At 45.3% G+C, this 15838-nt stretch overlaps 1 protein-coding gene across 1 annotated transcript in view; it reads left to right on the top strand.

Moving 5' to 3' along the window:
• The window catches only part of LOC121869410, a 111314-nt gene that overhangs the window by 61278 nt on the left and 34198 nt on the right, over positions 1-15838 (top strand). The window contains exon 3 of the mRNA XM_042370755.1: positions 14216-14351. Coding sequence (XP_042226689.1) covers positions 14216-14351 — 136 coding nt within the window. The remainder of the gene's footprint in view (positions 1-14215; positions 14352-15838) is intronic.

Raw genomic sequence — 15838 nt, 5'->3', positions numbered from 1 at the left:
GGCATGACGTGTGGGTTAACTAGGATTAACGTGTTGAACTATATTAAACGAGGAGCCATTATCTGGTTATCCTTATAGGAAATGAGGAAGTGTTGAGGAGGTTATTATATATATTGACTCGATCTGATCAGACTCAACAATTGTCTAACATTGTGTGTCTGCGGTAAAGCTGTTGATAAATCATATACAAATACTAAAGAAGATAGATGACAATAAATCACTTTACCGTGAGCACATCAGTGACACATCTGGGTCACCTCGCCTCCCGCCCTGTGCCACATCTTTGACAGTATACTGTAGGCGGCTCTTAGTGTTGCCAGCTGTGACATGTAGAGTGATCTGTCTTCTGTCTGTGTGTGTGTAGACAGACAGAGAGACCCCAATCATATTCTTGTACATTCATCCACGTGTTGAGGAATAACAGCAGGAGTGTACACAAGGGAGGTGTAGCCACAGGTGTAAGAGAGATTATCACACAATAACTTATGGATGGTTACGTGCGAGCAGACACGAGAGTGACACTAGACTATAGGCTGCTGACCAGTGCCGGATTTAGACCTGTGGAGGCCCATGGGCAACCTCTTTGTGGAGGCCCCTCTCATTATAACTACCTAAGAGGGTTGGGTGGCGAGTGAAGCGAGCCTAAAATATCTGGGAGTTCCGGGGGGCTCTGTAAGCCCCCCGGGAAAATTTTGAAATTTGAACACTTCTTTGGAGAATTTTGAAGCCAAATGCAGTTATATTGAGGAAATTACAACATTGAATTTTTTTTAATTAACTGTATATTTATTGATAGTGTACAAATTCCCAACACACACATACACACACACAAAAGTGAGACATGACTGGAGTCATTCATATGGTTTCAAGTCGGTTCATAGGAAAACTAGGTATTCATGAATTTCAAGGAGTAGCTAGCCTAATTTCTATCACGCTTCTTGCTGATCATAGTTTTACGTGATGGAATAGATATACATGAATTTTAAAGAATGAAAATAAAAATAATCCAAATGAATAAACAAATAAATAAAATATTGTAATATGTGGAGGCCCCCAGATTGTGGAGGACCCTGGGCAGCTGCCCACTTTGCCCACTCCTGAATCCGGCCCTGCTGCTGACAATTTATATAATGATGTCAAGATCTAATCTATATAACCCTGAACTAGATTTAACATTATTAAAAATAGTATTAAATTAGATTTAATAATGCTCCCATCAACAGCTGATTCACATAAAACTATCTAATCCAGTCAATGGGATGACCTGGTTCTCTCGTGTAAACAAACAGAGCTTCAGGATCCTGCTAAATACAGTACAGTACTGTGCTTGTGTTGTTGTACCCTGCCTGGTTCAGTGTACAACGTCTTGCCTGTGTGTCTAGTGTGAACTTTTCTGTATTGTACACCATCCACGTGAACAAACATCCACGTGAACAAACATCCACGTGAACAAACATCCACGTGAACAAACATCCACGTGAACAAACATCCACGTGAACAAACAGGAAACTTTATAATTAAAAATTTCTTAACTGAATTTACATTCTTGAACACAATGTTGACGACGTGAGGAGTTTACAAGAAATATCAATCATTAGTCAAACCCAAAAGATTTTTTTTTTAATATTTTCATTAATTTCAGTTCTGTAGAATTGATTTCGCGGTCATATTCAATTAAATTTTCGACAGGAAACGGGATCCTGGTGCTGTCACTTGGTACCCCTGTACAATGTAACAGAAGCAACTGGCAGGAATCTCAAGTGTATATAAATTAAATAATACAAAAGGCATTACTAAAACCTAAGGAAAGAAGGACATTCCTTCAAAATAATATCAATATTATTTATGAAATATCTGGCCAGCATGCAGGTGAGAAGCAACGTGCCTCCGTCAGGAGGTCGCGAAGTGGTGGTCCAGCAGGAGGTGTTGTGTGTGGGGACATCTCAGGATATAGTGGATGAGTGTGCGGCTATCAATCTCCCAAGCAATATCGTGTAATGAATCGAGCAGCAATCATTTTGGTCACATAAAGATATTTATCATATTTCATTAGGTTTGTTATTTCATTTTCTATGAGTTCAGGGTTACAAGGGCGTAGTGCGTGGCCGGTACAGCACTCAATTGTCTTCACTTCCTCAACTATAGAGTTAGGTGCCCATTAACAGCTGGGTAAACTGGACGTGAACCAGGAACCCTTAGGTCAGGAGACGAGTGTTGTATCCTCTCGGCCACCTCACCCAGAGAGAAGATACATATTGTTTAATTTATTGTGATGAAATCGATAAAAGCAGACATATGAACACATTTCCTGCCTGACGGGAAACACTGAATTTGAGAGATTTTTTTTGTTATGTTTCTGTGTTAACTAAAGTAACAAGTAAAGATTAAAACCAAGAATAACCTCAAGAATGAGTTAAACCAATACACAACAAGAACAACTAACTTATAACCTTTGTTTGTCAATTGGAGTGAAAATGTACACTAGTTAAATGAGAACCTTCACCATTGTGTACAGTAATAATTTCATCACAAGGAACATAATTAATGATAAACTTCTCTGAAAATTATATTGTGTATAAAGTGGAAGCGTTGCGTCAGTTTAGTGATGATAGGTTAAAAGTGGTGTTGGTAACTGTTTATAGAAGAGACATAAGAACATTAATATGGAGGAGACTGCAGCGGGCCTATTGGCACCATACGGGGCAGTCCCGTTTATACCCAACCCCTATTGCTCATATATCCGTCCAACTTATATTTGAAGCTATCCAACGTGTTCGAGTTGGACGGATATATGAGCAATAGGGGTTGGGTGTAAACGGGACTGCCCAGTATGGTGCCAATAGGCCCGCTGCAGTTTCCTCCATTCTTATGTTCTTATGATGTTGTTTGGTAACGTGTTCCATTCATCCACTACTCTATTCCAAACCAGTGTTTACCTATCTCGCGCTTAAATTTAAATTTGTCGAATTCATTGCTACGAGTTCGCTCCTGGTTGGATAGTTTGAGTATCTTCGTTATATCACCTTTGTTTAGCCCTGACTACCATTTATACACCTCGATCATATTGCCTCCCACACTACGTCTCTCAAGAGAGTGCAGTTTCAAATGGTTTAATCTGTCTCTATACTCAATATTTCCTAATGCACGGGATTAGTCTTGTCATTCTCCTCTGTACGCTTTCTAGGGATTCGACATCCATGTTTACCTTATATCACCTCAATTCATCTTAATTCACCTCACTTCACCTTAATTCACCTTCCATATCAAGATAGATTAAAGAAACTAAACTTGCATTCCCTAGAAAGACGAAGAGTGCGGGGAGATATGAGATAAATATTTAAGTGGGTGAAAGGAATCAATAAAGGAGATATAGATAAAGTTCTTATAATATCCGAGCAGGATAGGACTCGGAGCAACGGATTTTAGTTGGATAAGTTTAGGTTTAGGAGGGAGATAGGAAGGAACTGGTTCACAAATAGGGTGGTGGACGAGTGGAACAAGCTTAGCAACTTTGTAGTAAATGCTGGAACTCTGGAAAGTTTCAAAAGAAGGCTAGATAGATTCATGGATGATAGAGAGTGGTAGTAACTCCCGACAGGAGCTGCCATGCACAGGCCAACCGGCCTATTGCAGACTCCTTATTTTCTAATGTTTTTATGTTCTTACTGTATCTCACTTCACTTTACCTCATTTCACCTCACCTCACCTCTCCTCTCCCAGGTACCACCTACTGTATGTACAGCATATTGCCTTTACAGACGTGTGTGTGTGTGTGTGTGTGTGTGTGTGTGTGTCGGACTGTCTGTCTGTCTAATTCGCAACCAAATTAGACTTCCTGAAAAAATTAGACATTTTAACTCCCTCGCCTGACAGATTCATTCGCCTGACAGATTCATTTAGTGTATTAATCGAGTGAATCACTGGCGAAAAAACTTACACAATGATTTACCAACAATTTCAGTGACCAGCGCCTCTCTCTCTCTCTCTCTCTCTCTCAAACACACACACACACACAACACCCACTTCCCCACACACACTGAACACCCTTCCTCTCCCCCCACACACATCCCCTGCCCTCCCCACCCCCTCACAACCCCCCCCCTCCCCCACACCCTCCCCCCACACACACAACCCCCCTCTTCCCCACACCTCCCCACACTCTTCCCCCCACACCCCCCTCTCTCTCCCCCCACACAGAGACCAGCTGTAATATGCACAACATCAACCTTTGATTAGTTTCCTGAACAATTATGCAAATCCTGCTGTACTCTCATTTATTAGTTTTGTGCAGTTTTGTTATAAGTCCAACCCTTTGTGTGTGGAGAGAGATAGAGACAGACAGACAGACAGACAGAGAGGAATAAATTAGAGATTGTTAGAAAGAGAGAGAGACAGAGAGAGAGAGAGAGAGAGAGAGAGAGAGAGAGAGAGAGAGAGAGAGAGAGAGAGAGAGAGAGAGAGAGAGAGAGAGAGAGAGAGAGAGAGAGAGAGAGGGAGAGAGAGAGAGAGAGAGAGAGACAGAAAGAGAGAGAGAGAGAGAGGGAGGGAGAGGGAGAGAGTGGGAGAGGGGGAGAGGGAGAGAGGGGGGGTGGATCATTCATAATATGTGTTGATTGGCCAATCCCAGTTCATGGCGGACGACACGATCAGGCGACTCCGAGGTAATTTTTAATGATCTGTACCCTCTCCTCTCCCCTCCCTCCCCCTCCCTCTCCCTTCTCCCTCTCCCCCTCTCCCTCCCCCTTCTCTCCCCTTCCCCCCTCCCCCCCTCTCCCTCCCCCTCTCTCCCCCTCCCCCCCCCCCCATCTCCCCCTTTCTCCCTCTCCCTTATTGACTCTTTTCTCCCCTTTCTCCCTCCCTCTTCCCTCTCTCCTCCTTTTCTCCCTCATCATTTTCCTATCACCCCTCCACTACCCCCATCTCCTCACCCCTCATTTACCTCCATCAACCCCCTTCTCCTCTCCCCTCACCCTCTTCTACACCCTTTCCTCTCAACCCTCCCCTTTCTCCATCACCTCCTCCTCCTCTCCTCCTCCATCTTCCCCATCTCTCTCTCTCATTTTTCCATTACTCCTCATCTTCCTCTCCTCCTTCCCTTCTTCCATCACTCCTCCTCTTCCCCTCTCCCTCCTCCATCACTCACCTCCTCCTCCTCCTCCTCCTCACCCTCTCCTCCTCCCCCTCTCCCTCCCTCCCTCCATCACCACCTCTCCCTCTCCTCCTCCTCCATCACCCTCCCTCTCCCTCCCCTCTCCCCCTCTCCTCCCTCCATCACCACTCCTCCTCCTCTCTCCCTCCCCCCTCTCCCTCCTCCTCCATCACCACCTCCTTTCCCCCCCCTCCTCCTCCATCACCACCTCCTTCTCTCCTCCTCCATCACCACCCCCTCTCCCCCTCCCTCCTCCTCCTCCATCACCCTCCTCCTCTCCCTCCCCCTCCCCCTCCTCCTCCATCACCACCTCCTCTCCCTCCCTCTCCCTCCTCCTCCATCACCACCTCCTCTCTCCCTCCCTCCCTCCATCACCACCTCTCCCCCCCCCCCCCCCCTCCTCCTCCTCCATCACCACCCTCCCTCTCCCCTCCCCCTCTCCCTCCTCCTCCATCACCACCCTCCTTCCCCCCTCCCCCCTCTCCCTCCCTCCTCCATCACCACCCTCCCTCCCCCTCCCCCCTCCTCCTCCTCCATCACCACCTCCCTCTCCCCCTCCCCCTCTCCCTCCTCCTCCATCACCACTCCTCCTTCCCTCTCTCTCCTCCTCCTCCTCCATCACCACTCCTCCTCTCCCCTCTCCCTCCTCCTCCATCACCACCTCCTCCCTCCCCCCTCCTCCTCCTCCTCCATCACCACTCCTCTCCCCCTCTCCCTCCTCCTCCATCACCACTCCTCCTCTCTCCCCCCTCCCCTCTCCTCCCTCCTCCATCACCTCCTCCTCCTCCCCCCCCTCCTCCTCCCCCTCCATCACCACCTCCTCTCCCTCCCTCTCCCTCCTCCTCCATCACCACCCTCCTCCCCTCTCCTCCTCCTCCATCACCACTCCTCCTCTCCCCTCCCCCCTCCTCCTCCACTCACCACCTCCTTCCCCCTCCCCCTCTCCCTCCTCCTCCATCACCACCTCCTCCCCCTCCCTCTCCCTCCTCCTCCATCACCACTCCTCCTCTCCTTCCCCCCTCTCCTCCTCCATCACCACCCTCCCTCTCCCCTCTCTCCCTCCTCCTCCATCACCACTCCTCCTCTCCCCCTCCCCCTCTCCTCCTCCTCCATCACCACTCCTCCTCTCCCCCCTCCCCCTCTCCCTCCTCCTCCATCACCACTCCTCCTCTCCCCTCCCCCTCTCCCTCCTCCTCCATCACTCACCTCCTCTCCCCTCCTCCTCCTCCTCCATCACCACTCCTCCTCTCCTCCCCCCTCTCCTCCTCCTCCATCACCACCTCCTCTCCCCCTTCCCTCTCCCTCCTCCTCCATCACCACCTCCTCCCCTCCCCTCTCCTCCCCCTCCATCACCCTCCTCCTCTCCCCCTCCCCCCCTCTCCCTCCTCCTCCATCACCTCTCCTCCTCCCTCCCTCCTCCTCCATCACCTACCTCCTCTCCCCCTTCCCCCCTCTCCTCCTCCTCCATCACCACTCCTCCTCTCCCCCTCTCCTCCTCCATCACCACTCCTCCCTCCCCGACGATGTAAAATAACGGTTATATTACAGTAAATACAAAATGCCTCAGTGAATGGCGTAAACTCAGATAAATAATTAATTAGTGTTACAGACATTAATTATGCAATCTCAAGAGTTACAGTCAAGAGTTACAGTCAAGAGTTACAGACATGCATTACAGCTCTGAGAATTACGTTACAGCATTAAATCAAGAGTTTAAGGGAATGTTGTGAGTTTCGGTGAGTGTCGAGAGTGGGTGGGTGGGGCTGTCACTCAGAGGGGGCAATAGAGGGAAGCGAGCTGTCTTGAGTGACGGCTGTGGCTATTGTCTCTCTCTGGAGGGACGTGTTGTTGTGTACTATCAGCTTCCACTCCACAAGCTCTCTCTCTCTCTCTCCCCCTCCTTACCAGTCTGTCTGTCCGCTTTCCTCCCTCCCTCCCTCTCTCCCTTCTTCCTTATCTTCTTCCTTGTCTCTCTCCCTCCCTCCTTCCCTGTCTGCCTGCCTGTCTGTCTGTCTCTCACTTCCTCCCTACCTTCCTCCCTCCCTCCTTCCCTGTCTCTTCCTCCCTCCTTTTCTTCCTCCATCTTTCCTTCCCTCCTTCCATCCCATAATGGTTAGGCAAGAACAAAATGACCATTACGTTTGGTAATAAGAAGCAAAACTTGGAGGAGTAAAATAGTTACAAGGAAATAATAGATTAAAAGATAAATAATAGATTCCATTAGTACAAGAAAAATAACCACTAATATAAGCGGAAATAAAATATAGATGAAATAAGAAACAAAAACATACGTAAATATAGAATTGAGTAAGTGAGTGTAAGTATGTATAAGTGGAATGAATTTATAGATGAAATAAAATTTAAATAACTGAGGCAAAATGGATAATGGTACTACTTAAGTAAATCCTTCCTTTATGTGTTGCAATAGTGTCGTAATATAGCGCCACAACAGAGAGCCATAACTCCAAGCAGTAATGACTCGTCTAAGATCTTGTCAAAATATATCTGCATACTATGTCGAAGTCGGTATTGAAATCCATTACTATTTGTTCAAGTACTTGTGTTCACAGTTATGTGTACTCGTGTGTGCAGCTCCCGGACTCGCTTACAGTCAGTACAAACTTATGCACTTATGGATGAATGAAACGCCCTCCACGAGGACTAAAAACTGAGGTATACGTGAAATAAATAAAGGTATAAATAAAGTAAAAAATAAAAACAAATGAAGACAGTTCTAAATTAAATAACAAACAGAACAAAAGATCGCAGACGTAAACAAAATAAAATAGCAAATGATGACTGATCATAAACGAAATATAAACAAAACAATTGAAGACCGCTATAAATGAAATAAAAAGCAAATAAGAACATAAGAACATAAGAATGGAGGAAACTGCAGCGGGCCTATTGGCCCATACTGGGCAGTCCCGTTTACACCCAACCCCTATTGCTCATATGAGCATCCAACCTATGTTTGAAGCAATTCAGCGTATTCGAGTTAATGATGATATTTGGTAACTTGTTCCATTCATCCACTACTCTGTTTCCAAACCAGTGTTTACCTATTTCACGCCTAAATCTAAATTTGTCTAATTTAAAACCATTGTTACGAGTTCGCTCCTGGTTGGATAATTTGAGTACCTTTGTAATGTCCCCTTTGTTTAGCCCTGCCTTCCACTTATACACCTCTATCAGGTCGCCCCTCGCTCTACGTCTCTCGAGGGAGTGCAAATTCAGATGCTTTAACCTGTCTCTATACTCAAGGTTCCTAATGCCCGGGATTAGTCTTGTCATTCTCCTCTGAATTCTTTCCAAGGATTCTATATCCATTCTGTAATACGGTGACCAGAACTGAACTGCGTAATCCAGGTGTGGTCTCACAAGAGCAAGATACAGTTTTAGGATGACCTCGCTAGTCTTGTAACTAACACTCCTTTGTATGAACCCAAGTACTTTATTAGCCTTGTTACGAGCAAAAACACATTGTTTACTTGGCTTAAGGTTCCTACTTATCATTACTCCTAAATCTCTCTCGGTCGGATTTCTCTATGGCATCGTTGTTCATCTGGTATCTGGTTTCCCTGTTTACATCTCCTATACTGAGTACTTTACATTTGTCCACGTTGAATTTCATCTGCCATTTTTCAGACCATTCGAAAATTTTTTAGATCTTCCTGTAGTTTTGCTGAGTCCTCGTCAGATTTAATAACACGTCCTATTTTAGTGTCATCAGCAAATTTACTTATGTTGCTGTCTATGCCGATATCTATGTCGTTTATGTATATAATAAATAATAATGGTCCAAGTACTGAGCCTTGGGGAACTCCACTTGTGACGTTGCTCCAATGGGACTTAGTGCCGTTAATGCTCACTCGCTGTTTCCTGTCCTGTAACCACGCCCTAATCCATTTAAGGATATCACCTTTGATGCCATGAGCTTCTACCTTTCTAATTAGTCTTTCGTGGGGGACTCTGTCGAAGGCTTTGCTAAAGTCGAGTTATACCACATCATAATTGTGCCCCTCGTCCACCGATTCGAAAACTGATGAAAAGAATGTTAATAGATTAGTTAGGCAAGAACGTCCGCTTGTGAAGCCATGCTGGGAATCATTGATCAATCGGTGCTTCTCCAGGTGATTTCGAATAGAGTTTGAAATGATTGCTTCCAGTAATTTGCCTACTATTGATGTTAGACTGATTGGGCGGTAGTTAGAGGATAATGATCTATCCCCCTTCTTGAAAATCGGTATTACATTCGCTATCATCCAGGATTCTGGTACTACACCTGTTTTTAAGGACATGTTAAACAAATTTGCTAAGGGCATACTAAGCTCTTCCTTACATTCCTTTAATACTCTGGCAAATATCTCATCGGGACCAGGTGACTTATTAGGCTTTAGTTTGTTTATTTGCTTACTAACATCGTTACTAGTCACTACTATCTCACTTAATTTGATTTCTTCACTATCTCTGAATAGAGTCGGTGCCTCGGGTATCATGTTTAAATTTTCGGTGATGAAAACTGTTGAAAAATATTTATTCAAATTATTGCTCATTTCTCCGTCGTTATCAGTGAGCTCGCCTGAGTCTGACCGTATTGGTCCAATCTTTTCTCGTGTTTTAGTTTGATACATTTGGTAGAATCCTTTGGGGTTTGTCTCTGCCTCCCTTGCTATCCTTACCTCATTATTCCTCTTTGCTTTCCTTATCCCGGAGGTGAATTTCGCCACGATTTATCCTTCTACCTATAGCCTTCCTTTGGCCAATGATGTTCTTTAAATAATTATTTATCCATTTAGGGTCATTGTTGTCTGATCTGAGTTTTTTGTATGGTATGTTCTGCCTTTGTGCATAAAGTAACTCACTATTTAAATTGTCGTGGAACTCGGCAATCTCAGATATCGTTATCAGGTCGGTGTCATCTGTCAGGTTCACGGCCAAGCGCGACACCCCCTCTCTCAGCTGCCTCTTTAAACTGTCAAAGTTTGCCCTTCTGAAATCTGGTACGTTAGTGGAATTTTCCTTACGTCTGCCCTGAAAATCTAACTGGAATCGAATTTCTTTGTGATCGCTGTTTGCAAGTTCGTTCCCTACCTCGACATTGCTAATGAGGTTTTCTCTGTTCGACAGAACTAAATCCAGTATATTATTACCCCTTGTGGGTTCGGTTATATGTTGACTTAGGAAACAGTCCTGGATCGTCTTGAGAAAATCCTCTGATTCTGAGTTACCCGTAAGGTCAGTCCAATCTATTTGGCCAAGGTTAAAGTCGCCTACTATACAGACTTTGTTGTGTATGGAAGCCCTGCGCATTTCATCCCAGATAAGTCGCTCATTGACGCTATCAAGATTGGGGGGTCTATATATTACTCCTGTGATTAATTTTTCCCAACCGTCGCTTAATTCTATCCAAATTGTTTCTGTATTCCTCTCAGTTTTTATTTCCTTATCTATTTCACACTTCAGATTATCCCTAACATAGATTGCTACTCCACCTCCTTTCCTGGTCTGCCTATCCGTATGGAACAGTTTGTAACCCGCAATTTGGTATTCGACTGGTAATTCACGTGTGTCTAGGTTGATCCATGTTTCAGTGAATGCAATTATATCGATTTTTTCGGTACATACCAAGGCCCTAATATCATCCATTTTGTTTCTCATACTTCTACTGTTCGCGTAGTATACATTTAAGTTAGTCGTGTTCTGAGTCCTCCCCTTACCGCGTTTAGTTTTAAACTCCCTGTCTAATTTAGTTTTGTCATCATTCCTAACACTATTTCCCTGTAATCTTTCGCCTTGTTTACCCGCTCCCACTGCAGTCTCCTCCACCCCCGTGCCCATATGTTCTCTTAGCAGTTTAAAGACTTCGATATCTTTTGAACTGCCCCCTCTAGAGCCCCAGCCAGGGTTGCTACTCCATCCCTAGACAGGTGCACCCCATCCCTAGCATAAAGGTCCCTTCTGCCATAGAAGTTGTCCCAGTTGTCAATGAATGGGACTGATATTGACTTGCAATATCTGTCAAGACGGTCGTTGACACCAACTGCCCTTGACAACCATTCACTGCCAACTCTCCTTCTAGGCAGGACACAGCATATGATAGGGATCCCTCCCTTAGTCCTAATACGATCTATGGCTGCCTTGAACTTATCAAGAAGTTCCTCGCTCCTACACCGGCCAATATCATTGCCTCCTGCACTGAGGCAGATAATGGGTTTGTTCCCATTACCAGACAAGATATTGTCCATCCTGTCAATTATATCCCCCACCCCAGCTCCTGGCAAACACACCCTCATCCTATTTTTGTTTTTACCACAAAAGGCCCTGTCCAAGTACCTTACCTGTGAGTCACCAACAATTAAAGTTTTTATACCTTCCTTGTCATCCCTGTCCCTGACTGTACTAACGTCCAATTCGTCTATCAAGGGACTGAACGGGTTGGTACACTTAGCTGTTGTTGTCGTTGTTGTCGTATCCTTGGTGTGCTTCTTCACCACCAGCTTTGTCTTCCCACTACTCACAACTTTCCACTCGCTTGAGTTTTCGTCAGACACTGGCTTTACTCGTCCAGCCTCTCCTTTTAACTTCGCCAGCTCTTTCCTTAATTTCAGGTTCTCCAACGTGGCCCTCGCCAATTCTTCAATGGACCACTCCAGTTTGGTCAACAAACTCTCATACCCAAGACCGCACATAGCACTGGCCATATCTGATAATTATCCCTCCGGAGCTAACCCTGCCGTGACCTTTCCCCTAGTGAATCCGTAAATGTATCCGACAATTTATCTATAAAAAAACACACACTTTGTACACCACACACGGATCACTGCCAGAAAGACACGAGGAGATAGAGCCGTATGAGGGACCCTATATATAAGTCAGACTCCTTAACACATACTTATATCATCATGGCCGCTGCTTCTTGTAATCAATAATGCTCCACAAAGTCTTCATGTCTAGCAGTAATGAGGCCCTTCAGACGTCGTATCTCTCTAGGTCTTCAAAGATGGTGGTTCTATAGGGAAGGGACGGGATGGGATGGTCAGCTTAGTTAAAAAACAATTCAGTTTATTTTCACCTCAGTTGATCTGTGTAGGTTGTCGTGAGGTTGAACATACGTGTCTCTAGCAATGAACAGGCTTATGAACGCTGCACTGTTGATCGCTGGCTTATGAACGCTGTTACTTCTAGACGCTTCTTTCTTTCTCTACTGCTGTTGTTGATGTTTTGTTTTTTTTGTTTTTTTTACCGTCGATGGTTTAATAAAAATCATTAATTACTCAGACTTATTTAAACCAAAGTTGTCTGTCATCTGTATCAAGCCCCACACGTTTACTCACCAGCTCCCTCACACCTCTGTCTACACTAAACAAACTTGTGGCGTTTTTGACTGTGAGGAAACAAATAGATTGACTATTAACCTCTTGTAGCCTCCCTCTGTGTGTGTGTGTGTGTGTGTGTGTGTGTGTGTGTGTGTGTGTGTGTGTGCAGAGGTCTATGTCTATCTGTCCTATCTGTGTCTTGTGTATTTGTGTGTCCATCCAGTAACACTTTTCTCACCCCTTTTCCCCACGACCACTAAATTTATAAGACCTCTGCACCTGTGTCTGGCTATTAAGTTATTAATATAATTGCCTTTTAAAAGATATTAGAGAGTCGTGTCCCCTTTATCTCCATCTTAATAATACCTGGATTATGTGGACGACTTTCCCGGGTCATAACGTGAGCAGGAAGGAGGACATGCATGGGGGCTGGTTCAGATCTGGTGTCTTGCTCTTACCTGCCTGAGAAGTTCCGTTTTGCTGTTGTTGTGGTGGTCTGTTGGTGTCTCCGGGGAGTGGTTTAGCGTTGACTGGGAGTGGTTTAGCGTTGACTGGGAGTGGTTTAACGTTGACTGGGAGTGTGAAGCGTTGAATTGGAGAGTGAGCGACACACGTCATTGTCACCATTCCTTTCATCAAGCACACACATGGCTACATTCCATGCATGTCTTGCTTCACGCCTCAGTACCATCACTATCAAACCCTATCATCACTATCAATGACAATATATCACTATCATCACCATCAAATACTTAACTACTCACCTTCCTCCTCATGTATAAAGAAATAAGTCACTTTCCTGCACTCCATCACACTCATTATGTACAAAATATAATGAAATGTAACACTTTATTCACGTCTCCACACACCTGTTATTCAGATATTCCACCTATATCATGTTCACCTGTAATATTTATCGACATAATATTCCCCTCTTCTCTGAGATATTAACTCAGTATTACCTTTACCAGCAAGATAGTCTCCCTGTTTTGTCGTCGTTATGCAATTAGGAAAATTTTCTTTCTTTGTCTACCAGTCAAGGATATCATATTCTCCCTGCGTTGTGTTCCTCTCTTAAAGTATTCTCCCTCTGTCATAATCTCCCTCACTTAACTCTTTGAGGACGATGGTTTAAGGTATAATCCTCAAGGGGTTAGATCAGGGGCGTCCAAGTTTTTTTTTCAGTAGTGGGTCACATGATCAGTAATCCAAATGGGTGCCAACACCTACGGCCCACGCAATACACTACGAAACAATTATTTACATTAAGGTTCACGATCAAGCCCGCGAGTACGACACTTAGCGGCAGTAAGTTACACAGCGGTAGCGGCAGGTAGGTGGTTACCGATTGGCCGTTAGGCGTTACGCCGTTACGGTTAGGGTGTGGCGTTACTGGCATACTTGTTGATGTATGCTAATAAGGTGGAAATATTTTTCTAAAAATCTCAGGTGCGCCAGACCCCCCCTTCACTCTTTTACTTGGCGGTGAATATATATCCCTGTAGCGCCATTAACTAATCACCCCTCCAACACCACTAATCACTCCCAACATCACTAATCACCCCCAACACCCCTAATCACCCCAAACACCCCTAATCACCCCGAAAACCACTAATCTGTCCCCAACACCACTAATCACCCCAACACCACTAATCACCCCAACACCACTAATCACCCCAACACCACTAATCACCCCCAACACCACTAATCACCCCCAACACCACTAACCAGGTGTGTTCTCCGACAGGTGTTCAGCGGGGAAGGGAAGCGCTACGTGAGCACGGTGGACCCTCGACGCAGCAACTGGACGCGCTACCTGAGACCGGCACCAGACAGAGACTCAGCCAACCTGGTGGTCGTCCTCAGACCCATCCTCGACCCCGGTAAGTGTCTGTATAGTAGGTAAAGAATACTTAGAGAGTGTTTATCAGGTGTAGATTACCCTCACGAGACGTTCTGGAGACGATGTTGCCTTAAACTATAGGTGGAGGAGGTGAAGTGATCATCCAGGGTGTGGTGGTCATGTTAACTCGCCGGTTGCAATCGGTTTGTTACCCGGATGGCTTGAGCCAGGTAACCAAAAGACCAGTTAAAGCCGAGTATTTCATGAGCTTAGACAGTCATGAGTTAATAAACCTTGAAACCGTCTGAGGTCTACCTTGAGGTGATCTTTTTGACTGTCTGTTCCCGCCTTAAGTCTATCCTCGATCACACAAACTGTCTCTGCGTGAACCCAACCCTCTGATACAGCCTCATTTCATTTCCCTTTCTGGGATAAAAATTCGCTGTGGTTTGAAATTTTGTTGTTGGGAGTGACATGGTTTGGTGAATGTGAGAGCCTCATCCTTCCAGCCCGCCTCGCTTTTGTCAGTAAACTAATTTGTGTTAGTTTTATGGTATCCTCTCTCTCTCTCTCTCTCTCTCTCTCTCTCTCTCTCTCTCTCTCTCTCTCTCTCTCTCTCTCTCTCTCTCTCTCTCTCTCTGCCAACGTATTTATTTTGGTAAGGACAGCAGAGACAGAGCCGTCCTACCTTACACACCCCACCCAGTGAGTGACTGCCTCTGCCACATTCAACCTCTTTTTCCCGTCTCTTCACATTCATCTCCTTGTTGAAGCGTCGTAAGGCATCAACATTATATTTTCTTGGTTATGTGTCCTTCTGGTGTCTCCCTTCATCATTTGATCCATTTTATATCCTTGTCTTATTCCAACCATCATATCCGTTTCCCAATCCCATTCCCGTTACTGATATTATTCTTGTTTTAATCTCATTCCCGATCTAAGCTTGATTCCTATTCCTAGCTGTAGTTTTTCGCTCCCAGTTTCATTTCTATTCCAAACTTTCATTCTCGTATTCCAGCCTCATTCCAGTTTCCAGTCTTGTTCCAGTTGTTCATTTGAGCCTCATTCCCGTTCCAAGACTCATTCCTAGTCCTGGTTCCATTCCCATTCCCATTCCCAGTCTCATTCCCATCTCGTTAGCGGTGGTTCGCGTCGACCCTCCACCACAACAGAACAAAGAACAGGGACACAGAAGCGCCCCTCCCTCCTCTTCCATAATCTTTCCTCTTCGTTACGTCGAGAAAAATTCTCCCTTCACAGTACTTTTCCACTCACAAAACCTCCTGTCCCTTCCCTTCACTACAACCTCTCTCCTTCCCACTCTCTCTCTCCTCCACCACAACCTCTCTCCTCCCACCACAACCTCTCTCCTACAACCTCTCTCCTTCCCTACAACCTCTCCCTCCCCTCTCCTTCCACAACCTCTCCCTCCTTCTCCTTCCTCAACCTCTTCTCCCTACCTCTACAACCTCTCCCTCCACCTCCAACCTCCTTCCTCCTCCTACAACCTCCTTCCCACAACCTCTC

The sequence above is a fragment of the Homarus americanus genome, unplaced genomic scaffold (genome assembly GCF_018991925.1).
Source record: "Homarus americanus isolate GMGI-L3 unplaced genomic scaffold, GMGI_Hamer_2.0 scaffold25986, whole genome shotgun sequence".
Classification (NCBI taxonomy): Eukaryota; Metazoa; Arthropoda; class Malacostraca; order Decapoda; family Nephropidae; genus Homarus; species Homarus americanus.
This window is presented reverse-complemented; position numbering and strand designations above follow the sequence as displayed.